We start from the raw sequence: 27460 nt of genomic DNA on the forward strand, positions 1-27460 counted from the left end.
GTGTAAAACAAAGTCTGTCTAAAGCCCTTTTATTTTTTTGTTCGTTTGTTATTTTAGCTGAGCGGGCTTAAACTCATTCATTGATATTCCTTGATTGATATCAATAAATCAGATGGATGGTATTAAATGGGTAATCCTATATTTGCCCAAATTAAAATTAAAATTAAAATTAGCTTTCAAATAACAGTAAAGTAAATTGAAATATTTAAAATTACGATTGTACCCCTTAGTCTACTTTTCTTTGTTTCCCCTCCCTGGTCCTTGCTCAGTTCTCCCCGATCTGATCTTAGAGCTAAAATCTTTACCCAAATTTCGCACTCCAAAACCACCGTTGACCAGCGCACGGCGCCGTTTTGAGCTTTGGCGGACAAGTCCTCAGCTCATCTCTCATTCTTTCTTGTCAGGTACACCTTTCTTTTTTTCTTTTTTTTTGGTTTCTAATTCTGCTCCTATAATTTTATCAAATCAATTGCAAATGTCATGAACTTATTAATTCCATTTCATGGTCAATATTTTCATTCAATCATTGTAAAAGGCTATGAAAATATATGTTTTTTTTTTAATCATTACTGGTTCTGAGTCATATTTAGTTTTCAAAAGGTGACAATATATTACATTAAAGAAGAATAGGAATTAGTTTAAGTAACAATCATCACTTAGGATTTGCTTGGAATCATAACCAAACAGGAAAACCTAGGAATCAGCACCTAGTATTTGGAAATTTCCAACATAAAATTTCATTCCTCAATAGTCTATTAATCTGTCTTCTATGTTTACTTGGGACTTTTATAAATAGGCTTTTAGGAGTACATCAATAAGGAATAATTATCTATATATATAAACATAATCCCACTAAACATATAACAGAATAAAATTACATCGAGGGAAATTCAAATTAGTACTGATTTTCGTCAAGTATAGTTTTGGGTTAGTGGTGTAGATGTGGTAGATTAGGGTCTGGTTGATGCTGGCTCTTCTTTGTTGATCTTAGTACAATTTAACTCTCATCGTCCCTTCTGATGAATTAGGTAGTACTGAACTCCTCCATTTCTGGTAGAAACAAACAACGCGCTCATCCGATTTTTTTTTTTTTTTGATAAGTAAAGAAATGGTTAATATTATCCGAAATTCTTTACATGTTGGCGAAATGTTTGGTGGTGCTGGATGAATCATAGGGTTTGTAATGGGATCATGGGAAGTGTCATATGGGGTAATAGCTAGACCTTTATAAGCAGCCAAATTCTCAATATTAAAGGTGGAACATTTTTTGTAATCAGTTGGAAAATCATTAATTATGTGAATTTGGTCCAACCTGTTTTGAAACTTTTGAGTGGTCTGACACTAACGGCTTTGTGGGGAAACTGTTTGGGTCTAATTAGAACCATGATATAATTTCCTACTTGAAATTTCATATAATATGATTTTGTTTGAGTTTGGTAGCGGTCATTGCTTGTTTGAGATTGTTTACTGTTGTCATGATGTAATTCATGATGACTATGTGTTCCTACTCAGCCATGTACTAATTGAAATTTCTTTGCTCATTTCCCTCTCTATCCCTTTTAGGCTTAATATGCTTTTTCTCAATAACCTATTTTGGTGTACGATCCTACAGTCAACCTCACTCACCTTAGGTAGATTCTACTATTCCCAGGGAGTTCGACTTGAGATGGGATGGTCCGAATGCAATCTAGGTTAAGGTCTCCCTTGCAATCTTCATCTATGTCCTCAATTTCATTGTTAGGCTCATAAGATTATTCTTCTAGATCTTCCTAATCACTTTATTTCCTTTGCTCATAAATGATGAGGACTTTATTGGGGCACTTGGCAGCAACACAACTAAAGCCCTGACATTTAAAGCATTTGAATCGAGAATTCAGAGTGAGGGGTCTACTATCCAATTTTTCCCTTTTCATTTACTAATTGACACATTACTGGAGTTAGGCTTGGATTGTGGTGAAACTACCGGTGGTTTACTACCCAAAGACTGTAGGTTACTTGAGTATCAAGTGTTAGGTTGCTTAACACTGTGACTTGATGATTGTTTCATAGTTTTGGACAAGGGTGTAGGCCTGGTCTAAGGTGGTGACCTCATGGGGAACTAACTCTTCCTAGAAGTTGTCACTTAGGCCTCTCCTAAATCTACTCAATGTCATCAGCTCATCTTCAACCATGTTGCACCTCATCTTATACTCGTGAAATTGTGCCATGTGCTTAGCCATGGGCCTGCTACCATGTTGAACCTTGTATTATACTCCTTAAGCTTCTCCTTTTTTCTACCCAGTCAGTAATAGCAGGTTGGTTCCTCCTAATGATTTAGATTTAAGCATGAAAGTAAGAACCAGATTCCTGCTGCTAATGGAAGTTCGAAATTCAAATTAGCACTACTTTTGGTGTTTGCAACCCCCTCCCCCCCCACCCCCTCTTTTTTCTCTGTTGGGAATTTAATTTCTTTTTTATTAGTCATCCAACCTTGCTCTTATATTTCTGAGCTTCATTGTTAACTATATGATTATTGTTCATAGGTTTCAAAGTTATGAACTGGATACAGCGCAAGATCTATCTTTACAATGTCACTTTTGGGCTCTACATGTTGGATTGGTGGGAGCGTTATCTTTTCAGTATCCTTTATTACATAACTTTCTCTAAGGATCTGATCTGCTTATATATATGTCTTATTGAAAGTTTCAATTCAAAGTCACTTGCGCTTTGGGGTGATGTTGTATTGTTGCTCTTGCTCACATGTAGATGAAATTGCAAAAATCATGATCAAATTTGGATAACTTTCATGATTTTTATCAGTGGCTAAATAGTAATAATAATAATATGAACGTTTTGCAGTTGCCATGTAATTATTCTTGTTGCTTTAATGATTTGGCTGGGTAGCGCAGGGCTTTGTGAAATCTGCCATGTAACTAAGCACTGGAGTTTTAATTTCAAGTTCCTCTTACAATTTAGTTTGTGAAAACAAGATTCATGAACATGTGCTCAGTTTGTTTGCCATGCTTCTAACATACTCTAACAAATAGTTATATTAGTTTGTTTTGTGAGGCAAAAATGAAAAGTAAGTTTGACATCTGATTTGTAGAGTGTTATCTTGTTGGTTTCATGTGCCATGTTAACCGAAAGTAATCTCCCTGCCCTCTTCTTGTATGCTTGTATGATATTGTCCTTGAGTTCCTAAACTTTACCAGATACGTTGGTGATTGTCTTGATGTGGTTCGTTCTTTACAATGGATCACGATATGTGACTGAGATCTGCAAGAGGTATCTAAATAGCCTTTATTCTGGTTCCTTTCTGCTAGCATAACTACCACTCCCCTGCTTCACAGATTAGTCGCTTTGTACTTGGTTACTTTGGCGTGGGACCTATTAAGCTCGTGCTGATTTTCTTTGCAGTTATTATATGTGTTGACTATCTTTCATGCATTATGTAAGTTTTTGCATATCAAATGTCATGATTGGGGATTTGGAGATCATAGAGTTCATGTCTGATTCAGCGTGGTTAATATATACAGTCTTTTTTATAATAACCTTGTTGCTATTTAAATTTTAAAATTGAATTTTGGTTGGTTCAGAAGAAAGAAATAATAATAAAAGCTAGCCTGGAGAAACTTGCCAGTTATTTAATGGCAATATGCGAAAATTCGCCCACCACTTAATGTTCCAGGCATTACCTTAGACAAGTAAATTATTTGATAGTGTTGAATTTTGCTCCATAAGGGAGTTGCAGAATCTCAGTATCAGTTTTTGTAATGTTTGACTCGGTTTAATTCACAGATGACTCTTCTGTATATATATTTTCTTTCAAATGTCAGGAGAAAATCTCTTTGAATACCACTGCTTTGCACAATTATCAATGTAGCAGATACTTAATGATACAGGATCAGCTAATAAAAGAAGAAAGGGGGAGGGGGAGGGGGAGGGGGAGGGGGAGGGTATTCTCGGGCTAATGTTCACAGTACTGTGGCAAGTTGCTGTTTATTCTATGTATCAGTTCTATAAATTGGAGTGTTCTTATTTTAGTGCAAATTTTTTTAGGTGAGAATTATTGTTCCCTGCATTGAATTTGGTGAATCAAATCCTTAAAATGTTTGTGTCTATATGCTAGGTGGGGTTGGCATATTGAACCTGATTGGCAGAATTCAGTGGCCGGAATACATGGGAGTTGAGAGCTGCTGGAAGTACAATGCATTGCACATGCCTTCCTTTCTTCCATTTCTTTCCGCCCCCTAAATCCCTACATTTAGGATTTCTTGTGTTAAGTATACTCCGAAGGCAAAAAAATCTTTGCTATGCTTTGTACTAATTCTTTATATTCCTTAGTCTTTGTTATATATGCTTTCCATGTCAAACATATTTTGATGAGAAAATGTTGTTACATGTGGCTGCCTAGAGATTTGACAACTTGTTGAGCCTTGAGAGTTCAAGGGACATTTGATAACGTTGTTTGTATTTTTTGAAATATGTGTGAGTAAAAAAGTGTATGAAAATGCGTGTAATGTTGTTTAAAAATTAAAAACTGTTGCTTAAAATGTCATACCAAATAACCCCCAAATTACTATTATTTTAAAGGAGAGGTGCTACGTTCACAACATTTTTACAACAAATCATAAGTTGTTAGTTGTTATTAGTTCAAATTTAAACTTAACACTAAGATTATTTTTTTTGCCTTAATAATAACAATCACTAACAGTCTGCCATTTAAGATTTGTTATAAAAATGTTGTGAAAATATTGTGTACATATCATTTCTCATTGTAAAATTATGGACAAAAATTGATAATTTGATACACGTCCAATCAAATATTCAAAAACTAAAATAAAAACCTAGAATTTATTATTATTATATAATTACCTCTTTGTATTTACATCTATATTAAATTGACTTTTGTTTGTCTTTTTTTTTTTTTTTTTTTTGAAGGAAAAAAAAAAATTATAGAGAAAATTTTTGTAACCTTTTTAATTTTTCTTCTGTAAATCTATTTTTCAACTCTTATTTTCCCTCAAATCTATATCCTTAAAATAAATAAAGTTTTCAAGTTTGCAATCACATTCTCTCTCAAGGAAAAAAATTGTGTGTTTTAGTTAGCTCAATTGGTAAAATTTCTAATGACTGAATAAGAGATTTGAGTTTCAATTTCTGTTTATACCAAAAATTCATTGGTGTCTTAGTCTGATGATAAATCCGACATTAACAAACAAATACCAAATAGGTACATAGTAATAGTTATAGGTGTTCACCAAACTGCACAATTAGCACTAAAATTGCCCGCAAAATGGCATGACTTCACTGTAAGTAACAATGCACCACATCACATTGCATGGTGCAGTGCAATTTGCGGTTTTATAATGAGAAAATCGCATAAACCACACGGCACCGCACCCTCTCAATATATTAATATAATTATTTTTTAAATATTAAATATATTATTATAATTTAATAACCCTAGCAAGTATTGGTTAGGAAAGCCAACTGAAACTAAAGAAAAACTAATTCAATAGTTTAAAACTTGGCTCAAAACAAAGGGAAAATTAAGTTTTGGGCGGGGCTGGAAAATTTTATAATTTGAAAAATATACTGATTTTGAACCGTTCAAACTGCATTTTATACATCGTACGGCATATGTGAACGCAAAAATAAGGTGTAATGTGGTTATAATTTTGGCTAAACTCTAAATCGTACTACTCCGCACATTTGACTGCAAAAATGAGGTGCGGTGCAGTGCAGTTTTGGCTTAACCAATTTTAATTTTAGTTAAATCGCATCGCAAAGTATAATGCTAAAAATGGCCTAAAACTGCACCGTACCGAACCTTAAACACAGCTGGTAATAGTATACTATGAGTCTGTGATTACTAGTGTTTTCTGTAAGTCCAAAAATTTTCTATAAACAAAACCCTTTTTTAAGCTTATTTTCAAGTGTACTTTTTAAGAAGGAAAATGCATCCAAGTCCAACACACACATACGTGTAAAAGTTTATCACAGATGACGCGGATCAGGGATTAATAAAAGAGAGAGGAAAAAACAAAAACAAGCGTAAGGAAAACGCAATCCCAACCAGCGTTTTTCCACGTCGAATCTCAGTACTCTGTCGGAGTACTACTTATATCTCGCAAGTTAAAAAAGTTTTTTAAAAAAAAAAAGAAAAGAAAAATCAGAGAAGAAGCCCTAATCTAAAACGCGTCGATCTCTGGTGGCCTAGGTTGTTCCTCATCGGAAAAGCCATGGTGTTCTACTTCAAAGCTCGACCAGAGGCTGGCGATTACACTATTTTCATGGGCCTCGACAAGTTCGAGAACGAGGAGCTCATCAAATACGGCTTCCCCGAAGACATTTGGTTTTTTTAATTTTCATTATCTATTCACAGCAATTATTCTCGTTTCTTTGAATTTTTTGTGTGTTAATTACTGGTTTCTAAGTTAGTTAGTACAACATTGCACTTTTGATCTTAGTAGGTTTGGTTTGTTTGCTTGTTTGTTTCTAGGTTCCATGTGGATAAAATGTCTTCAGCCCATGTTTATATAAGACTGCACAAAGGTCAGACTATTGATGATATTAGTGAAGGTGTATTGGAGGATTGTGTTCAGCTTGTCAAAGCAAATTCCATCCAAGGCAAACTATCTGATTACTATCATTTTGTTTATTTTTATTCTTTTATGTGTTCAAAGAATCATTGTGTAGCTAATAATCATCGGAATAGATATTGTAATTTGATTATTTTATTGAGGCTTTATGTATGATCATTAAAAAAGGGTCACATATTTGTAATAAGATCACTCACTAGACATTGCCAAGAGCCTTGTGGCTCGATTGGCACTTCTGGGTGTTTCCAATGAAATCCCCCGCTCCCCCAATTTTTGAATTATCCAATAAATATCACTTACTAGACATCAGAATAAAGGAGAGTTATCATTTATTCTTTTTACATGTTCAAAGAATCAGTGTTTAGCTAATAATCATTTGAATAGATTGTGTAATTTGATTATTTATTGAGGTTTCATTTATGATTATTAAAAAAGGGCCGCATATATGTAATAAAATTACTTACCAGAAATATCACTTCCTGGTGTTTCCAATGGAGACATCTAGTGTGCAAATTCCCCCTCCCCCAAATTTTGAATTATCCAAAAAATATCACTTACTAGGCATCAGGAAAAAGTAGAAGAGAGTTATCAATTATTCCTTAACATTTAATTCTTCTTGTTGTTCCTTTTTGCTCTGAATTAGGTAGTGCTGTGGTGTTTTAGATGACTCACTTTTTGGGATTATATGGCAGGCAACAAGGTGAATAACATTGATGTTGTTTACACACCCTGGTCCAATTTGAAGAAAACTGCTTCTATGGACGTTGGTCAAGTTGGTTTTCACAACCCAAAAATGGTGGGGCTCAATATCTTATTTGGGATGCTATTTTGATTTTTAACTTTTGTATCCTTTTCATTTGAGCATAAATGACAGTTTGATCTTTTGTTGGATTTTTATGCTAAATATAGGTTCGAACTGTGAGAGTGGAGAAGCGGATTAATGAGATAGTTAATAGGTTGAACAGGACAAAAGTGGAAAGGAAACCTGATTTGAAAGGTAAAATTAGTATCTCATTTTTCTTGAGGTTTTCTTTTTAGATGGATATGCTAAGCTAGTACACTTGTTGCTCATTATGAAGGAATTTGTGTGCAGCTTTTGGGTCTTTTGTTCCTCTTAATGATATTTAGCAATAGACTCTGGTATCACTTTTATATTTATATGCTTGGGAATTCATTCATGAGTTATTATGATTTTATGAATTAATTCATATTCTATTATCTTGTCATAATGGTATTACAAATCACTTACTTATATCTCGTAATTGCAGCTGAGCGAGAAGCAGTTAATGCAGCGGAACGAGCAGAGAGAAAACTACAGCTGAGAGACAAAGTGAGTTCATCATACTCTTTTAATGATTGCTTCCCTCTTTGGCCACAATGAGGTCAGTAAGATCAAGAGATATCTAATATTTGGTTGAACACGGAACATCAGAAACCAATATAGATGTAGCCTTATGGGTATACAATGTTCTTAAAACTTGCCAGGCGCACAATTCTGAATTCTAACCCGATTAAAGGAATTACTTTGGAATTAATTTTAACTAAAATTAAGGTTTTGCACAGTAGAATTTGACACGTATTTCTTGGTGGTGGAACCTTGTTTTGGGCTGCATAGACTTTAGGTGCCTTGAAGGCTGCTTATTAAAACAGATTCATATGCTTGATGCCTTGAAATCAATGACGCAGTGAGGTTTATATTTGACTTTTGTGATGTGTAAATACTAAATACGCTTTGGCTCAAGTGGTAAGGGATGGGAATGAGGTTATGCTAGGTCTAAGGTTTAAATCTTACTGAAGTTTTTAAAAAATTACACTATGGTTTTATGGGATGACCATTCTGAAGATCTCATCCATTCAAATATTTTCCTCTGGAAAATCATGTCCAACACAGAACATCCTCTTCCTTCCATTTTATATATAAAGCCTGAGGACCAGTAAGTATCATAGACTAGTTCTTGCTTCTCTAGAAATTAGTATGGCGGTAGGGTGCCTCTGGACAGATGTCCAGTGGATTTGAATTCCAAAATTCCAATTGATTATCTAATCCCATTTGATTCCATAGGCTGGCTTTAAGGAGGGAATAGGATTCCTCTTGCTTGAATTTGACTGCTACTCATAGTTTAATGTGCACAATATTCCTTGACCATGAACATCACTATTCATGGAAGGCATGTTGATTCCATCTTTAAAAATAAATATGCTCTTTGCTTGAAGCAAGATACCCTTTTTCTTCTAATGGAATGGGAACAACTTTTTTGATGGAATTGTGAGGTATTGAACTTGGTCCACTTTCCAGTTCTCTTGCTTAAGGTGTCTCCTCCTCTTACCATGAAATTGTACTTGAGTTCCAATTATAGATCTATACAACTACTTCTTGCTAAATTAGTTATCATGTTATACTTGGGTAGTTTTCATTTCACCTTGCTTGTGGTCACAATCATTTGACTGCTGTAGGACTTTTTCTGTCATCTGAAAAATGTTATTACTAGTATAAGATAAGTGCCACACTTTCCCCTTAGGTCCGTGCCCACCCATATTATTACGAAACTTAGATCACCTCCTGTTTGGTACTTTTAGTAGAACAAGGAAGCTTTCAAAAGGATTTTTTATTATTATTATTATTAATTTTTTTTAAAGGGTTGTTAAGTATGGCTTGCACAAAAGGTTTATTGGAAATGTTTTGGTGATCGTCTGGGTGCATTTGTGATTTCAAAATTTAAAACGCAGTTAGGCACTTGTCTTCTTCCCTTTTCTTTTTGCTGATCTCCAAATACTTTATCTTGTTACAAAATTTGAAAAACCAGGTAGGTCATCTTCTTCTTCTCATCTCTCTGTCTCTCCCTTGTTTACTTTTTTTTTTTTTTGGTGGCCCGGGGGGGGGGGGGGGTGGTGAGTGATGTATATTACATGGTTTGTGCTATGCATGCTTCCTATCAAATAGGTAAAACAAAGAAACAGTTCATTCATTTCCTGTCATCTGAAGTTCCCACAGCATTCAATTTCAGGTTTTTCTCTTGCAGTATGTCGTTAGTCATTGCCATTAGTTTACGGAGTTCTCCTGCAATCCATCAAATGGCTTATGGTACTTAGCATATAAATTTACGTAAGAAGAAGGTGTTGATTCTAGATTGGTGTTATATGTGCAAAAGTAATGGAGAATCAATAGACAATCTTTTACTACATTGTCCTATTGTTTATGAATTGTGGTCTATGGTGTTCATGTTGTTTGGTATCCATTGGGTGATGCCAAAGACTTTAGTTGAGCTCCTTCCTTGTTGGCAAGGAAATTTTGGTCATCATCGTAATGGTGTTATTTGGTTGGTTGTCTCTCATTGTTTGAAGTGCTGCATTTGGCGGGAGAGAAACAACCGGTATTTTGAAGATTCTGAAAGGACTATAGCTGGTCTAAAACTTTTCTTCTATAAAACTCTATTGGACTGGATGTCTACCATAGGAAGTCATTCTATTTCTTTGATCTATGATTTGATGGATGCTTGTATTTTATGTATTTGATTCTGTTGGTCCCTGGCTGTATACTTCCTGTATACTAGGGTGACTCATTATTAAGTTCTTGAATGAAATTTCCTTTACTTATAAAAAAAAAAAAGTATATATATTTATTGGTCAGCTCTTGAACCCATAGTCTTACCCTCAATCTTGCTCTTACAAGGGAGGAGAGGTCATTTGAGTCAGAGCTAATGGGCTTTTAGTGTACCATATGGCTGTAGTCTTTGGAAGGGAATTAGAGCTGGTTGGTAGAAGTCCTCTGCTTTCATTTCTTTTAAAACAGGGGCTTGTAGGAGGACAAAAAAATGGCATGACATGTGGTGTAGCTTTGAAGGGGATGAATTTGGGTATTTGATTGCAGATAACACAGATGCTACAGAATCTTCTTTGGTGGGTCTCTCACAGTGGGTTTTAGGGAGGTGGGGCAGGTTGGCCTCAATACTGGAATTTGAGATTTGTTCAAAAAATTTATGACTGGGAATTGGAGGAGGTGGATTCTCTGATGGACTTGTTATACTCTAACCCTCATTTTTCTAGAGGCACCGATTGATGCCTTAGCATTCAATATTATTATAATTGTTTACAAGTTGCCAGCAAAAGCATTTTACTTGGAAAGGTTTATAGAATAAAAAGGTGCTTAAGAAAGTGGCTTTCTTTGTGCAGACAGCTACCTTGAGTAAAACCTTGACTATAGAAAATCTTTATATTTTTATTTGCTGAATGACTATAGACATCTTATGAAGAGAAATATATCACTAGTAAATTGGTGTTGTCTGTACAATGGAGACATCTATTACTCCATTGCGCGGTTGGTTATGATCTGTTGGTACTTGTTTTGTTTTGTTTTTTCTTCCCTGCTTTGCTTTTGGTGTACATTGTTTAAGGTCAAAGAGGCTGGTAGATGTCTACTTTTGTTGGCAAGAGTTGCATGGGAAGCATCACCATGTGGGATGTGACTACTCATTGTCTCACGTGGATGATTTGGAGGGACTGGTTTCAAAGATGTGGAGAGATCAATCATTGAATTTAAATTGTTTTTTACATCTGTTTTATTGTTGTACTATGCTGCTTTTCTCTCTCTTTCTTTCTCTCTCTCTCTCGGGTGTTGGGGGGGGGGGGGAGGTGGTTCTTGTAATTAAGCTGATTTTCAGGATCTTTTGAGTTTGCTTATGTAATTATTTAGGAAGCGCTCCTATTTGAGCATAGTCTTTAATAAAATCAATATTACTTATGAAAAAAAAAACTTGGTGTTTTGAAGGCTGTAAGTCTTCGATTGCAGAACTTGGGGTACTCTATCTCATTTTTAATATTTAGATGACAAGTTGATTCTAGTGCATGTGATTGTAGAGGAATGGTCAATCTTTTGATGGTTAAGTCACATAAGCTTTAGAAGATTACACACATGTTGAATTGGTAAGGTACACATGCACCCAACTGGTTTGAACTCAGACCTCACCTTCCACTCGTTCTTTTGGGAGGACGAAGTGCCATTCTGCTGCACATAATTATGATTTTGATATTAAGTCTTTCTAATATTTTAGGTCCCATCTTCTTAAGTAAGTTTTGTGTGCGTTTTAGCTATGATTACTGGTACTGCGCCGTGAGCCCAGTAACATTCTTGGATTAAATTGGATTGCAAAGTAACTTTATTCCTTAGTTTTAAGTCCCAAACAGCCAAGAGCCTCTTGTAGCTCAACAACAGACATCCAAGATTCAAATCCCCCCTCCTCCATTGTAACTATCAAAATTTTTTTAAAAAAAATTTGTGTTAATGGACAAAATCTCACATTTTTAATGTGTGTATATATATATATATATATTGAAGATTTTTGATTGTTGATTAAAGTCCTTGACATTTGTCCTTGCAGAAACGACGCGAGGAGATGGAAAGGCTTGAAAAGGAGAGACAATCAGAGCTAAGAAGCTACAAGGGTTTGATGGTTTCTGAAAACATGACATCTAATAAACAGATTGCAACAACAAGCAAGTCCTTGCAGGAACTGGAAGAAGACTTCATGTAAGAGAATCTTTTGTTAAAATGTTCAATAGATGCTAGCTGCCAAAGTTACTGGGCCTATAAAGAAGGGTGTCATATAGTTTGTGATTCTAGGCCTCAAGTAATTTCATCATGCCTGAATAACACATTCCCTAGTCTGTTTCCTGTGGATGTTAAATAAGAAAATGGTGTCTGCAATGTTAACAGAGGAGGAAGGAGGTGGGGGGAAGAAATCTCCTTTTACCTACCATATATGTACTTTGATGGTGATGAAAAACATTATTTGTATCTGCATTGGGATAGTGGGTGATAAAGCTGTGTTTTCTTACCCAACTTTATAAACAAAACATATGTCTATTTTATTTAAGGTTTCATCTGGTTCAGATTGTCTAGTATTTATGAACCTATGCATACATGCACATGTTATGTTTAACAAAGGGGATGGGGGGATGGATCTTCTTTTACTACCATATATGTACTTAGGCTATGATGAGAAACATTATTCACATATGCATTGGGATAGTGGATGATAAAAACTGTGTTTTTTTGTCTAACATTATAAATAAATAAAAACTTGTGTCTAATTTATTTAAGGTTTCATTTGGCTCAGATTGTTTCATATATAAAAGTTGTGCACACATATGTTATATTTAACAGAGGTTGGAAGGGACTGGGGAATGAATTCTTCTCCTATAACTACCATATTTGTACTTGGGTTATGACTACTAACATTAATTGTATTCGGCATTGGGACACTAGGGGTGTTATGATTCAGACAACAGCAACCGACCAACATATGCGTGTAACTGCACTTGGACTCTCAACTTGCACATCAGTTTCTGCAGAGACTTAGGATAAGAATAAAGAAGTTGTAGTTGGAGTTAAAGATTAGGAATGATAAGTATTGGGACCAGTTTAGGAGTTTAAATAAATTAGGAGTTGTTTATTAAGCCATCCCTATTATGTAGGAAGAGATCAGTCTAGATTGGTTGTTGAGCGTGTAGGTGGTGGGTTGTTTGTCATCTGGATCTGATACCAAAATGTTAAAACCTGATGTTTGTAGAGTTAAATGAAGGGTTGTTGGTTGTATTCAAGATAACTACTCTCCTGAATGGGGAATTAGAAAGAGAATTTAGGATAATTTTCTACTGTTTTTCATTAATACATTCTGCCCTTTAAAATAAGGCCTATGACAGTTACATCAGAAATTCATATTACAAATACAAACAACTGCTGATAACAACCAATCTACACTTATCTCTTCCTACATAATAGGGATGGCTTAATAAACAACTCCTAATTTATTTAAACTCCTAAACTGCTCCCAATACTTATCATTCCTAATCTTTAACTCCCAACTACAACTTCTTTATTCTTATCCTAAGTCTCTGCAGAAACTGATGTGCAAGTTGAGAGTCCAAGTGCAGTTACACGCATATGTTGGTCTGTTGCGGTTGTCTGAATCATAACAAGGGGGTGTTTGGCAAGGTAGTTTAAACACATTTCCACACATTTTAAACAACATTTCCACACATTTTTTCACTCACACGTGTATCAAAAACACCCGAACAATATAACTTAAACTACTCTCCCAAACATCCCCTAGGTGATGAAAGCTGTGTTTTCTTTGTATAATTTATAAACAGTACTCATGTCTAGTCTGTTTAAGGTTTCACCTGGTTCAGATTGCCTCATATATGTCAACTTATACACACACAAATGTTCTATGATTTACTTACACTATGTTCTAGAGTTATTAATTTTATTTTATTTATTAAAAAAACACTTCGTTTGAGAGTTCCTAAAAGAACTGGATAATGGAATTGGTATGGTGTATTTTCTTTTGTATTTGGGCATTTATAAAAGAAGGATGAAAAGAAAGAAATATATAATTTACTATATATCCTTCTTTTGTAAAAATAGATATAAAAATTGATATTTCTCCCTTATTTCATAAACAATTGTTTTCACTATTTTTGGAATGAATGCTTGGGAGGGAATTTCCTTCCAAATCCTTACATTAACATTCTATTAAGCTCCCTAGCATAGGAATATGTGAATATCACTTAATACTTTTTTCCATTGCATTCCATTTCTCCCTCCCAAACAAGTTGTAAAGTAATGGTTTTAGGCTAATAGCAAGATTTTGTTTTGAGGTTGGATAGAGAAGGCTGCGGACCACTTATAAATTATAATTGGTGCTCTTGGTTATTGTTTAGATTCTAATTACAAAAGCAAGAGTTGTATGTGTTTTATTGTTAAATTTGAATTCACTGGACCCTTAAAAATTGCTACCTTGCTACAAATGGAGAATGTAGGAAGAATTGTGGGGTCCCCCAAGCTGGTTTTGCAAAGACCTAAATGTCTGAGGATGTTGTCTTGACGTTCATCCTTGTTTCTGATGAACTCAAGGATCTTGCCTAGAATTCTCTAAAGCTCTTGGGAAATTTCTATTGTAGAGTTCTTAAAATCCAATCATTCATGGTTAAATGAATTGTTCAGATTTTGCCACATCATCACCATTTTCATTGGATAGCACACTTTGTGCTAGTCTGTTTGTTTTGTTGATGATGTGACAATCTTAAACATCCATCGAACTATGAATGGTTAAGATTTTTAGAACTTTATGGTGGAGTTACCTTAATTACTCTGGAGGATAATTCTCCCAATTCCCGACAGAATAGTTACTTATCCTCTTCAAGACTGCAATTGGTAAGTGTGATGCACACTAGACATCTCCAATCATTGAAGAGATCAATGCCCCTTAGCTATTTACCCTGGCTACTGAAATAACTAGTGTATTTGATATGTTACAACACAACTGCTAATGTATGTTGACTCATTGAATGCTGGTTGAAACTCAAACAGGGCCATAGATGCCTGTAATTCCAGAAGCAAAATCTCTTTAAAATCCTTGTTTCTTTGCCCAATGTGCTGCATTCTTTACACTTAATCAATAAACCACTTCTTGTTTGAATCAGGCATCGATAAGAGATCAATAAGAAGTCTATATGTAATGCTGGGTACATTTCTTGTCTTCAAGGATCCATGTGGCCATATGGGCCTAGTTAATATGGGCTGTAATAAATGATGACAATGACTTAAGACAGTGACAACCCTGGTTATAAGTCTATATGGTATATACAACCATATAAAGGGCGTTTCAATTTTCTAAAGAACTAGAAAATTCAGAACTCTGCCTAAGCAGTAATAAGTACTTAATAAGATTCAGTTTGATTGTGTCATAAATTTCTGGGCATGTGCATAAAAAATCTCTCAATTGGCTTGGGAAAAAAAGGAAAAAAACTCATTCAATTCGGGTACATGAGTGCATGACCGTGCAGAGTCCCATGTGATTGTGCACACGCTTTACTATCTTAGAAAGATTTCCTTCCTAAAAGCATTTATTGATTTTATCCTAAGGGGTTTCAGTTCTCTGCGGTTCTCGCGAGTCACTGCTGCACTACAGATATGGAGCTTGGTACTCGTGCACTGGTTCTGGTTTTCCTTGTTTTTTTGTTATGAAGGAGTGTACATAATATAAGCTTTGGTTATTTACATGTTACTTATTGTGTTTTTTTTTTTTTCCCTTAAATTCTTTAAAAACATTGAATAAAATTTTAAATTTGAAAAATCAAACCTTGTTAAGACTGCATATGTTTTTGCATTTGCCCTCAAAAAGTGATAGATGTTTTTACCTAAATGACCATCATTTTTTTTAATTATACTAATTTTTTCATGATTTTGAGAAATATATGATTCAATTGGATGGAAATCTTTAAGAAAATAATTTTTTGATTTTTTTTTTACTTTTTATTTTAAATGACTTGAATGAGTCATGAATGGATTCAAATAGTCTATAATCAACATGTGGATTTGAAATCATTTATGTGCATGTTGTTATGTTTAATTTATAATTCAAGTGATCTTTTAAGGGAAAAATACTTAAAACTTGATATATTACGTGTTAAAATTGCATATCTAGAAGTAATTGTTCTTCAAATTTATTGACTTTTTTATAATGAAATTTATCCTCAAATCCAAGGAAACCACGTCTTTTTGAAAATAAACTCCTTAAGACTGTCAAAATATAGTAATATCTATATTTAGTATTTACTCTTTTAGTTCTCTACCTATACCAATTAATATATTTGAATTTAAAATCTTTACATTTTAAGCTATATATTAAAAAAAACATTTAAATTTAAACCATAAACTCATTTATAATAATGTTTCTAATGTGTAGCTATTTTAACACGTGCCTATTAAACATACATATTATTCCACTTCAAATCATGACTCAACTTTACATGTAACGAGTTAACGGTTTGAAACTTTGAATTGAATTGAGCTTTTAAAGTGTACGGATTAATTTGAAATTTCTAAAAACATAAGGGTAAATTTGAATCCACCTTTAATTGATGAAATTTAAAATGTTATCTACCCAAATCATAAACAAGAACATATTCCAATTTTAATTTAAAAAATTGAAAGTCTCTTTTACACTAATCATATCATTAACATTGTTATATATGTATCCTAAAAAGAGAAATGCTAGATCTATTCTTATTGTTTATATAACTGGACTAAAAAAAAGGAATCATCTACTCTTTATATAAATATGGAGAAGTCATTTTTGTTTTTGACCTAAGTATTACACTTGGAGCACATAAAGTACTTTAAAAATTCATGAATTTATAGTATGGTGGATAATATTTAGGATTCTATATTTATAGCCCATCCTTCAAAATCACTAAGAATTTGAGACCATCAAAACCCAGTTTACAAGAATCATCTACTCAGAACAATTAAAAACATATAATTTTTGAATACCATTGAAAACTGAAAAACACTACAACAAAATAATTTTTTAATATATAAAAGTTATTGTGTTTTCAAAAGTAATACAGTAATTTTAAAACTAGGAAAAAAAAAATTAAACAATTAAAAAGTGGGTCCCAGTTTTGTTCCCATGAAGACGTGGCAAAGAATGGAACAAAACCGAAGGAATTGGAAATGTAGAGAGAAACAAACTCATAAGCCCGGTCTACTTATTTATCAGTTCAAAGACAGTGTACTATATATATACATAAAGCCCCCTAATATATTATTTCCTACAAAACCCTAACACACAAAATAAACAGCACCCTCTGTCTCTCTCTCTCTCGCTATCGCTTTCTTTTTTCAAGCTCTCTCTGTACAACAATGGCAACGCATTCGTTGGACGAAGAAACTGCGAAGAAAGTTCTCCGACAGGTCAAACAAACACCATTGATTCTTGCTTCTTTTTTGGTTTCGCTTTCACAGGCTTCGAAATTCGTGTTATGTATTTTTGAATGCTTATGGGTTTTTTTTTTTTTTTTTTTTTTCTTGGGTGCTCTTGTTTACAGGTTGAGTTTTACTTCAGTGATAGCAATCTTCCAAGGGACAATTTTCTCAAGAAAACCATCAGTGAGAACGAAGATGGATGTATCCTTGCTCTTCAGTTCATTGTTTTTTTCGCTTTATATTCTCTCTGTATGCAAATATATGATATGTGTGTACGTGGGTATGTGTTGGTACTTACTAAAGCACTGTTTGCTTTGGTGGGAAATTTTTGATCATGTGTAAATTATGTTTCTATACTCCTAATTTGCCAATGAGTGTGAATGAAGTACTATTGTGAAAAAAAATATATATTGTTTTGATCCTTCAGAGTGTTTTGAGCTCTTTGTTTTGGGATTTGGGATTTTGGGTATTGATATTATTTGAGTATTGTTTCAATGTATCCCCTTTCTTTGTTGAACTTGACTGAGAGTATAGTGGTGGATTTGGCATTGATATGTTCGTTTTCTCGGATGAGAGGTCATCTCAATTTGGGGAACATGAAGCCTGATGAGGTCCCTGAAGATACTGTTAAGGCGGTTGCCGAAACTCTTAAGACTTCTACTTGTCTAAAACTTTCTGAAGATGGTGAGTTTTTTTATTTTTTATTTTCAAGGTTATTGTTGTTCCTGTATTCTACATTGGTTTCAAAGATTATGCAGCTAATGAGAGTAAATAGAGCATACCTGTAAATATTTGTTGTAATACTGTCCTTGTATTGGAATAAGAGAAAATTGATGAACACTGGACAGACTTTTGTGTCTTAGATGAATTTAACTTCTGTGTATTTTGTGAGCTGGGAGAACATAAAAATTTAATTCTTTTTCTATTTTTGGTTAATTTGTCTGCATAAACTTGACTATGATGAGCAATGTCGCTATCTACTAAAGAGTTTTTTTTTTACCTTATTAGATATGTCCTGAAAAAAAAACGAGGTAATGGTGGAAAAGGCATCTAATCATGTGTTTTTATCATTTGGGGCCTGTGAATATTAAACCATCCCGCAAGATTTTTCTTGATTCAGCTATTTCAGTTAGTTGACTTTCTCAGTTTTCCCTTGAAATTCATTTTCAATATTTAATCATTGTTGTTTGTATTTTTTTCCCTCTCTATATCTTGTCAATCAATTACGGGGCTGAACTTTATTGGTACTATTTGTTTAGTGTATATGAATTTAGCTTGTATCTATGTTGATTGTTTAGCTTACATCTATGTTGATTGTTCTGAGGATTAACTTTTCTTACATTTTGTATTCTCTAAAAAAAATCTTGGTTTTTGTGTTTCAGGGAAAAAGGTGGGTAGGACTACAGAACTTCTAAAGCCAGAAGACGTAATAGAGCAGTTAGACATAAAAACAATAGCTGCATCACCTTTAGAGTACGACGTGACTCGTGAAGTTTTGGAGACATATTTTAATCAATTTGCCAAGGTATTGGTTGTCCTAATATCATTTGTTTGTCTGTAAGAAACTAAGATTGTAACAAGTTATCTTGGCATCAATACTCTGAGGCATGCTTCCCTCTGTTGTTCTTTTAGTAGTTATAAGGTTGCACTTATCATGGGTTAAGTTTAAAAAGGAAAAAAAAAAAATAGAGCTCAAAAGTGTTACACACATGTAAGGTTTGGACTAGGATTACATTTCTTGATTAGAAAAAATTGAGTTCTCTATATTTCTTAGGATGGCGGATTTTGTTTATTATGAAGTTGGTTTGAAATATTAGTTCCTTGAATTTTTATGCTAAGATGAACTCAATTGCTTTGTTAGTCTTTTACTAAAAGTCTAAAAGTGCATGGTGGTTGTAGTTCTTGTGTCTCAATTTACTGAGAAAATATATGCTGCTTTATTTACGCTCCTTTTTATAAGAGTTTGGTTTAACTTGTTTCAGGTTAATAGTGTGAGGTTGCCTCGTCACGTTGGAGACAAGAAGTTCTTCTGCGGCACTGCTTTGATCGAATTTTCAACAGAGGAGGATGCTGAAAAGGTTTTGAAGCAAAGTTTGGTTTATGCGGGTGTGACATTAGAACTAAAACCCAAGTAAGCTGTTCCTCTAGCTGGGGGTTTTAAGAATCTTTCTTTCTTTGGGAGTTGTTTTTAAAATTGAAATTCATGTCATTTGAGTATATTTGATGAAACAACTAAAACATTCACAAGTAACTGTAGTGGTCTGATGTTGTTCATCTGTCAGAGGCAATGCTGAGAGCTATCATCACTAATGATGTTGATGTTCTTGATTCTCTTCACCCAAAGAAAAGAGCAGCTAAAACAGTGGAATTTTTCATGCAATTTAATTTTGTAGTTAATTCACCTCCTAAGAAGACAATTATTATTAACAAGTTGGAAAAAAAACAGCTCATGTTGTGTAATGTTATATTTCCTGATTGAAGAACTTTTAAATCAAGTCAAATTCTTTAATGTTTATTCGACATATTGCTTATGGGAAGAAGAGTTTTGTTCGTGCTTGTGGGTGTGGTACCTTTGTCCTGGCATATGTGCTCTAACATAAATTTCCTGTTTCAGGAGGGATTTTGATATAGAGAGAACTAGAGAGACGGAGGAATATGAGAAGTCTCGTTCCCTTGGGGTTTCAAATCGTAAGAATAATTCAAATGCAGAAGCAAAGTAAGTAGCTGATATCACTATTTTTTACCATCTTTCCAGCCTATGTATTTGTTAACGTGGTTAACTCCATATATAATGATTGCAGCTACCCAAAAGGCTTAATTGTTGCATTTACATTGAAGAGCAAGTCAAATCGTGGCTCCACAGGAAAAAATGATACTAATGACACAGCCAATGATGTTAAAACTATTAGCAAAACAGATGGGGAATTAGATTCCTCAGAAAATGTGAACACAGAAACTGAAAAGATGGTTGCTGATGATGTTAGCAAAGATGAAAAAACCCCTGGAGAGAATATTGAGAAGGATGACAAAGAAAATGTTGATGAAAACAATGGTTTGGGAAGTGAAGAAAAAGAAATTGAAGATGTAGAGGAATCTCCTGAAGCAGGTGGTGATAAAGAAGGGAAATCTTCTGCTTCTGTCTACAAGGATGACATGAACGTTGTTTTGCGTGAGGATCTGAAAGTCATCTTTCAAAAGTTTGGCACAGTCAAGGTATCCTGTGGATTCCTCTTCCTACTTCCTTGCTTGAGATTTTACACATGAAATATTTTAGACACCTTTTGTTTTAGTGTCATGATTTTTCATGTCATATCCTTCAAAGCTCTCTTTACTCATGTTTTCATCCCTATTGTGATTTTAAAACATAAATAATTATGCCAACCCAAGTGGACTGTGCTCTTATTGGCAAATTTGCACATCTTTTTCTTGGGTCATTTGATCATGATGGTGAAAAGGATCTCTGTTAGTGTCCCCAAATGGTTGGGACTATGCTTTCTTTTACTTGATTCTGACATATCTCTGTGTGCACTTTTGTTTTTTCCTGTGAAGTTCATTGATTTCAAGATTGGAGAAGAGTCGGGATACATTCGGTTTGAACAACCTGAATCAGCTCAGAAAGCTCGTGCTGCCGCTGTCCTTGCTGAACAAGGGGGTCTCCCTGTGAAGAATTTCATTGCCATTCTAGAACCAGTAATTGGTAGGCAGCAACTTTTATCTTTGCACACACACACACAAACACACAAGTATATATAAAATGTTTTTTAGAAGTTCAGTAGTGCTTGCATGATGATTAATTTTCTTTTCCTAGTTTTAGTCTTTAGAATGTTCAACTACTATGTTGAGTGGCTAGCATAGCTAGTTTGGGAAATGGTAAAATTTATGAATATGCAACAGAGTGAGATGCTATCCACCTTGTGTTTGCTATTGATGTTGAGATGTAAATAATGAGAAAACGTAGCAGCACATGTGGACTGGTATGCAACTATTTTTTGAGCACAGTAAGACAGTTCCTAATTGAGTTTGTTGCTGAAGGTTTGATATTTGTATAGTGATGTCCACATTGTAGCTATTATCTTTTCTTTTCTTGGGGCTTATCCATTATTTATGGGAAATTACCCTATGGGACTACTTCTGTTTATGTGCGTTTACACCTTTTATTCTGCTCTCTTATTTGTGGATATACAGCCTGAGAGAGAGTAATGGCTGCTGTCATTCTTTTTTGTTATTCAGGGGGCTAAAATAATTTATTAGATGCATATGAGTGGTGTCATTCACGGGTGCATGACATTTATCAGTCTTTTTTCTACATTCCTTTGAGCGTATTTACTGCCATGCCAACCGTTATTCTGATTCTTAATGAGATGAGGCAATGTTCACTAAAGTCTTGGTGATTTGGGCATTGCAAACAGTTGCAGTAGAGGTTTATTTGGAGATTATTTGGATTGCTAATAGTGACACATATTTTGTGATGTTTTTACTGTCTAAAACCTAAACCCATGTAATGCAATGGTTGCCTGTTTGATCCCTTGATGAAATTTATTACTATGGTTGTGATGCATGTTATGAATTGAGTCACTAATAGAGCGTTTTGCCCACTATGCTTTCAGGCGATGATGAAAAGGAGTACTGGAGCTTTCTCCGTAATAATCAAGATAGGCGGCGGGATAACAAGGGCAACCGAGGAAGGTTAGTATGAGTGTAAATCCAATCAATTTTTACGTTCATCTAGGTCAAAAAGTCTTACCTGCAAATTCCCTACTTAATACTTCTCCCACTTTTTGTGAAAATTTATTTGCACTTGTTAGGGGAGGAAGATACAATAATAGAGGTGGGAAACATGGCCGCTCTAGAGAAAACGACTCTGGAACAGGTCGGCCAAATAAAGCTCAGAAAGTTGGAGCTTAATAAGAGCCATCAGTGAAGCTTAAATCGGTTATCGATCATTTTTTTCAGGACACCTTTCGACGTTTGGCGAATAAGTACGCACTGCTTATTGATCGCCTGGTGTCTTTTAGCAATATAAGTTTATGCTCTTCATAGTATAAAATGTGTTTTTGTTCCCTTTCAATGTAACTCTGAATAATTTTACTAAATTGCCTTTTTTTTGAACGGTCCCTTCTACTATCAATGTACTCAACAAATTTTGTTAATTGGTTCTACTTGTTACACCATTCGTAAATATGAATTGTCTTTTAGGAATTCGTAACTATGAAGAAATTATATAAAACAACTCTGAGAAATCCTTATTTTTTTCTCTCAGAAAGAAAAAGAAAAAGAAACCCTTTTTGAAAAACTTGAAAAAGAAAAAGAATTTGCTTTGATGCTGAAAGAACTCAAATTAGCGAAACAAATTTTTTTAATTTTTTTTTGTTGAAGTCTATTTTCTTAAAAGAGAGAGATGAACTAAAATCTTTATCTCTGAAATGAATGATTTAGATGTGTAATAAAAGCAATACAATAAATGTTTTTGGAAGAATAGATTTGTGGAGTGTGGACATCATTGTTAATAAACTCGTACAAAAATTAAATTTAAAACATATTATATGCATAAAAAGCATAAAAAAGAATAAGTAATGTGTAGATATAATTCTAGGAAATTTAAACCAAATGAATGTGATTATGTTATATTTGTAAAATAATTTTTAGTCATTTAATTAGCAATAAAAAGTTTTGTATTCGTATTGTACCTGAATACTTTATTATTAGAACATATAATAAAACTATTAAATGTTTTTGAAAACAGTAAAAAAAAATTGTTGAAGAGATTATTTAAAGGTACAACAACATTGCAAATTATATTTTCGAGGGTGAATTTCTTCAAAGCTCTTAACACTTTTCTTTTGTATTAGCTTAGCAAGAACTATCATGAAGGATTGCTAAACAAGTAGCTAAAAAAAATTAATATTTATACGGGAATCTATGAATCCTAAACAATGTGAATGCGGTGTTCAAAGGATTCGAACCCAGAATCTTCACACCATGACAACGATGCCAACCACGCATCTTCACATCATGACAACTATGCCATTCTCAAATTAATGGCTTCAAAGGTGCTTGTTACAAGGCCTATTATATATTAGAAAAAAGCTAAACAATGTTTTCTTTAGTGCTATGGAATTGACAATTTTTTATTTTGAAAACTCTAAGCAATACTATTCAGAAATAATAGATGTAACTCTTCATAAGCTTTAGTTTTTGGAAAAGAAGAGCATTGCACCACCTACATCTATTGATCTTAACTCCAATGACCATGAGAATGCTAACTATAAAGGTTATATACAAAGAAATTTAAAATATTCCAAGACATACGTATATGAGATTCTGGATTCAAAACTTTTTGCCAGTGTCAAGGGGCTATATTTATGGGATTACTCCCTGTAATAATTCGGTGCGTGTGTGACGGAGAGACTACATACACACAAGAGAATAGTCAAATAATTGAAGAAGTTTGGATACCCTCATTTGTCAAAAAAAAAAAAAAAAATTATAACTTGGAAATGATAGACTTGAATTTATCTCTTCCTCTTTATCCTTGAGATAATTTGAAACTGGCATTTTAAGAATTTGAACATTTTCATTACAATAGCTACTTAATTAGAAATATTGCTTTCTCCTTATTCCATATTTCTTTGGGACTTTAAAACTTATTCTCATAAATTTTTATCATTCATCTTTTTGACAAGGAAAATCTCTTTTCCATTTATGGACTCTTATCATCCAAAAAATAAATATTTTTCCTTAAATTTGAAGAGATATGAGGCTTGTGTATTTATTTTGATTTTCAATTAAATTATTTAAAAGCTTTTTCTTATACTTGAAGATCTCTACATAATGGGATGTTTCCCCTCTTATAGGGAAGAAAAAATAAGGATTTCCAGAAAATAAATCCTAGGTTGCCAATTTTAACAAAGTATCCTAAAGTAATTTTATTTTTGTTGTGAGTTGGTTTTTACCTTTTACAAATGAAAAGTATTACGTCTATAACATTTTTATAACAAATCATAGGTGGTAAGTTACCCACCATTGAAATTTCTTTTTGAGAAATGATATGTCAACAACATTTTCATAATATTTTTACAACAATTCCTAAGTGGTAGGTTCTTACTGATTGTTATTGTTGGGACAAAAAAATAATCTTAGTGTTAGATTCAAATTTAAACCACTAACAACTAACCACTTATAATTTGTTGTGAAAATGTTGTGGACGTAACATCTCTCTTTCTTTTTTACCCACTAGTAACAACGAATAACAACTTACCACTTAAAATTTGTTATGAAAATATTGTGGACAAACATTTCTCTTTGCAAATAAGTCCATTATGCTTTCACTAAATCTATGATGCTTGCTTTTAGAGCACTTATAGCAGTGGAGCTAAATAGTTATATAGCTATTTTAGCTCCAGCAAAACACAAAAATTAGCCATGCAGCAGTGGAGCTAAAAGTATTTTTTTTACTTCCATTGCTACAGTGCACATCTACCTCTATAGATGTGCATTGTAACTGAGAGCTAAAAAAAATAAAAAAATTTATTCCACTTCCTATTAAAATATTATTTATTTGTTTTTTTTCTTCTTCTTTTTTCCTTTCCCGTTCAGAACTCTCAACTCTCACCTCTCTCTCTCTCAGCTATCTCTCAACTTCCTCTCACCGCTGCCAGCCACCCCCACGCTACCTACCCACACCACTGGCTCACACCGCAAACCCATCTCACCCTTACTTGGTTGCTTTTTTTTCCCCCCCCTGTTGTGGCTGTGGTGTGGTGGTGGTTGTGTAGGTAGATCGGCGTCAGTGGATGGCTGGGTTCGTCGGTATTAGTGGGTTGTGGGTGGGTTTGTGGGTAGATCGGTGCTTTTGTGGTGGTGGCTATGGTGGGTTTCGTGGTGGTGGGTGTGGGTGTTGCCTGGTGGGTCTGGTGGATGTGGGCTTGGTTGATTTTTTTTTTCTTTATTGTGGGCTGTGGTGGTCGTGGTGGTGGTGTGGTTGTGTGTGTGGCTGTGATGATTGTATGCAGTGATTGTGTGTAGTGGATGTATTATTTTATTATAGTGGATATATTATTTTATTGTAGTAGATATCTTATTTAATTGTGATGTTTATATTATTTTATTGTGTTAGAAGTTAAAATAGATCCACTGTTGTAGCATATGTATAGGTAAAATAGATAAAGTAACTTTTAGCTCCACTGCTGTGGATGCTTAGAATGATTGATTTTTACCATCAAATTCTACAACAAAAAATTCACTAATTGAACTAACAAGATTACACAATCTACCAATTTTTCTGTATGACTTTTAGGTGTATCCCGCTCCCAATACAAGAGATGAAATGTACCCTAATTGTTTCACATATTATGGGTTGTTTGGTAGTATAACTAGAACAACAGTTTTCAGTATTTAAACAATATAACATGTATTTTCACATACTTTTTCACATATATATATATATATATATATTTTTTTTTAAATACAAATAATGTTACTAGAACAACATTACCAAATACCCCTTAATAATTTGAACCCTTGCTAAGTCTCTGTTCCCTAACATTTGTAGAAACCCAAGGGTGGAGCCAAGAGGTTGACCAAAATTGCCCCTTGACCCCACCAGAAACGGCCAAACCTAATAGAGTATGCTTTGTTGTGTCAAAATTTGTTACCGACATTTTGTTTAGTCCCGTCCAGTTGTTATTTGCACTAAAATCTTTGACTCTGTCACTGAGAAACCCATGTAGGATGTACTTCAGACGTATTGGGTTCTAAAAATTCATATGAACACCGTCTGGTATTTCATGTAAACAACCCAAAAAACAATAATTTTCATTAAGCCATGCCTATCTATTAAGATTTATGAAAGTATAAATTGTTTTCCAATCATTTAGGTGTCAAAATAACATCTGTGATTTACATAATAGATTTCTTTTTTTGTATGAAATTACATGAATTTCTATTATATTTATTTGATGGGAGCTCAATAAAGGTTTGTAACATTAATACAATTGCCAAGAGCTTTGCAACTGAATTGACACCTTCTTCTGCACCAAGTGCTTGGAGGTTTAGGGAAAAAATGATTCGAGCTATAGTGTTAACAACATATTATTATTATCTCTATAAAATAAAATAAAAAATATTTGATTTGAGACAAAAATTCAATTACGAGGTTTATTATTTAATTAATTCAAGGAGGAGGAAGTAGGGGTGAGTTACAAAGAAGACTGTAATAAAGGCAAGGATCCAAGAAAGGAAAGTTCTCTACGGTACATTAAATTGTTAGTTGGAAGTGATGAAGGTTGGGAAAGCAAGATAAATATATATATATGTTCATCTCACTTTTGGAGGAGATATAAAAGATCAAAGCATTGCTAGGTTTCTTTATCTTGACTTATATCTTGTGAGAGAGACAGAGAGACATGTTAGAAGGAAAAGCTGTAGTAATGGATACAGACATGTCATTGGAAATGCAAGCTCAAGCAATGGCTTTTGCTTCCCAAGCTCTTGATCTCCATGAAGTCTTTGATTGCAAAAGTATTGCTGCCTACATAAAGAAGGTAAAATGCTTATGTTATCTAATATTTCCTTCATTGTTTTGCACAACTTTGTTTATTTCTTTCTGAATTTCTCCATAGGAGTTTGACAAAATGTATGGCTCTGGGTGGCAATGTGTGGTGGGCACAAGCTTCAGTTGCTTCTTTACCCATCTCAAAGGAACTTTCATATATTATTCACTAGAAACTATCAACTTCCTCATCTTCAAAGGGGCCTCTTCTTCATTCTAATTATCAAACTCAACTTCTTCTTCTTTTTTTCTTTTTTTTGTTGAAGTGGAAGGAAGAGTAAAGAGAAATAAAATAACAGTGTGTCATTGAGATTAGATGGTGACTTTTGTGGATTCTTTCTGTTTGATTGGGAATCATCTAATGTTTTGAAGGCACATGTACAAAAGATGTTTTGTTTGCTTGCATAATTGATTACCTGAAGATGCGTTTGTAAAGTTCAACACATATATATAGTAATAGTACAATTGCTTAAGCTCATTTGTATTGGGCTTTGTACACTTTCTTTTTTTGAACCTGGGGTCATACCTATTTCAAATAAACTCTATAATTGTGTA

The 27460-nt window shown here is 33.9% G+C and overlaps 4 protein-coding genes across 4 annotated transcripts; all 4 read left to right on the forward strand.

Annotated features, from left to right (window-relative positions):
• Nucleotides 1-238: 238 nt before the first annotated feature.
• Nucleotides 239-4519, forward strand: LOC142613732 (uncharacterized). Its single transcript, XM_075786204.1, has 4 exons — nt 239-404; nt 2523-2618; nt 3192-3264; nt 4109-4519. Exons 2-4 carry the CDS (start codon nt 2534-2536, stop codon nt 4167-4169), a joined length of 219 nt encoding a protein of 72 aa, XP_075642319.1. The 5' UTR covers nt 239-404; nt 2523-2533; the 3' UTR covers nt 4170-4519.
• Nucleotides 4520-6038: 1519 nt separating this feature from the next.
• On the forward strand, nt 6039-12482 carry LOC142613170 (uncharacterized). The gene is made up of 6 exons (XM_075785390.1): nt 6039-6337; nt 6485-6617; nt 7282-7380; nt 7494-7581; nt 7853-7914; nt 11960-12482. The coding sequence occupies exons 1-6, from the start codon at nt 6225-6227 to the stop codon at nt 12110-12112; spliced, it is 648 nt and encodes a 215-aa protein (XP_075641505.1). The 5' UTR covers nt 6039-6224; the 3' UTR covers nt 12113-12482.
• A 4693-nt stretch (nt 12483-17175) lies between these two features.
• Nucleotides 17176-22534, forward strand: LOC142613550 (la protein 1). The gene is made up of 10 exons (XM_075785932.1): nt 17176-17343; nt 17478-17556; nt 17890-18039; nt 18738-18880; nt 19338-19486; nt 19970-20071; nt 20157-20568; nt 20905-21052; nt 21963-22041; nt 22161-22534. The coding sequence occupies exons 1-10, from the start codon at nt 17293-17295 to the stop codon at nt 22258-22260; spliced, it is 1413 nt and encodes a 470-aa protein (XP_075642047.1). The 5' UTR covers nt 17176-17292; the 3' UTR covers nt 22261-22534.
• Nucleotides 22535-26585: 4051 nt separating this feature from the next.
• LOC142611721 (uncharacterized) lies at nt 26586-27133 on the forward strand. Its single transcript, XM_075783837.1, has 2 exons — nt 26586-26897; nt 26976-27133. The coding sequence occupies exons 1-2, from the start codon at nt 26760-26762 to the stop codon at nt 27123-27125; spliced, it is 288 nt and encodes a 95-aa protein (XP_075639952.1). The 5' UTR covers nt 26586-26759; the 3' UTR covers nt 27126-27133.
• Nucleotides 27134-27460: the final 327 nt, after the last annotated feature.

This window comes from Castanea sativa, chromosome 10 (genome assembly GCF_040712315.1).
Source record: "Castanea sativa cultivar Marrone di Chiusa Pesio chromosome 10, ASM4071231v1".
NCBI lineage: Eukaryota > Viridiplantae > Streptophyta > Magnoliopsida > Fagales > Fagaceae > Castanea > Castanea sativa.

Coding starts and splice junctions, on each gene's coding strand:
- LOC142613732 (XM_075786204.1), top strand. CDS start 2,534: ATGAACTGGATACAGCGCAAGATCTATCTTTACAATGTCACTTTTGGG. Junction 2,619..3,191: donor GTGGGAGCGTTATCTTTTCA/GTATCCTTTATT, acceptor AAACTTTACCAG/ATACGTTGGTGATTGTCTTG. Junction 3,265..4,108: donor GTGACTGAGATCTGCAAGAG/GTATCTAAATAG, acceptor TCTATATGCTAG/GTGGGGTTGGCATATTGAAC.
- LOC142613170 (XM_075785390.1), top strand. CDS start 6,225: ATGGTGTTCTACTTCAAAGCTCGACCAGAGGCTGGCGATTACACTATT. Junction 6,618..7,281: donor CAAATTCCATCCAAGGCAAA/CTATCTGATTAC, acceptor ATGGCAGGCAAC/AAGGTGAATAACATTGATGT. Junction 7,381..7,493: donor GTTTTCACAACCCAAAAATG/GTGGGGCTCAAT, acceptor TGCTAAATATAG/GTTCGAACTGTGAGAGTGGA.
- LOC142613550 (XM_075785932.1), top strand. CDS start 17,293: ATGGCAACGCATTCGTTGGACGAAGAAACTGCGAAGAAAGTTCTCCGA. Junction 17,344..17,477: donor CGAAGAAAGTTCTCCGACAG/GTCAAACAAACA, acceptor TCTTGTTTACAG/GTTGAGTTTTACTTCAGTGA. Junction 19,487..19,969: donor ACATTAGAACTAAAACCCAA/GTAAGCTGTTCC, acceptor TTCCTGTTTCAG/GAGGGATTTTGATATAGAGA.
- LOC142611721 (XM_075783837.1), top strand. CDS start 26,760: ATGTTAGAAGGAAAAGCTGTAGTAATGGATACAGACATGTCATTGGAA. Junction 26,898..26,975: donor TTGCTGCCTACATAAAGAAG/GTAAAATGCTTA, acceptor ATTTCTCCATAG/GAGTTTGACAAAATGTATGG.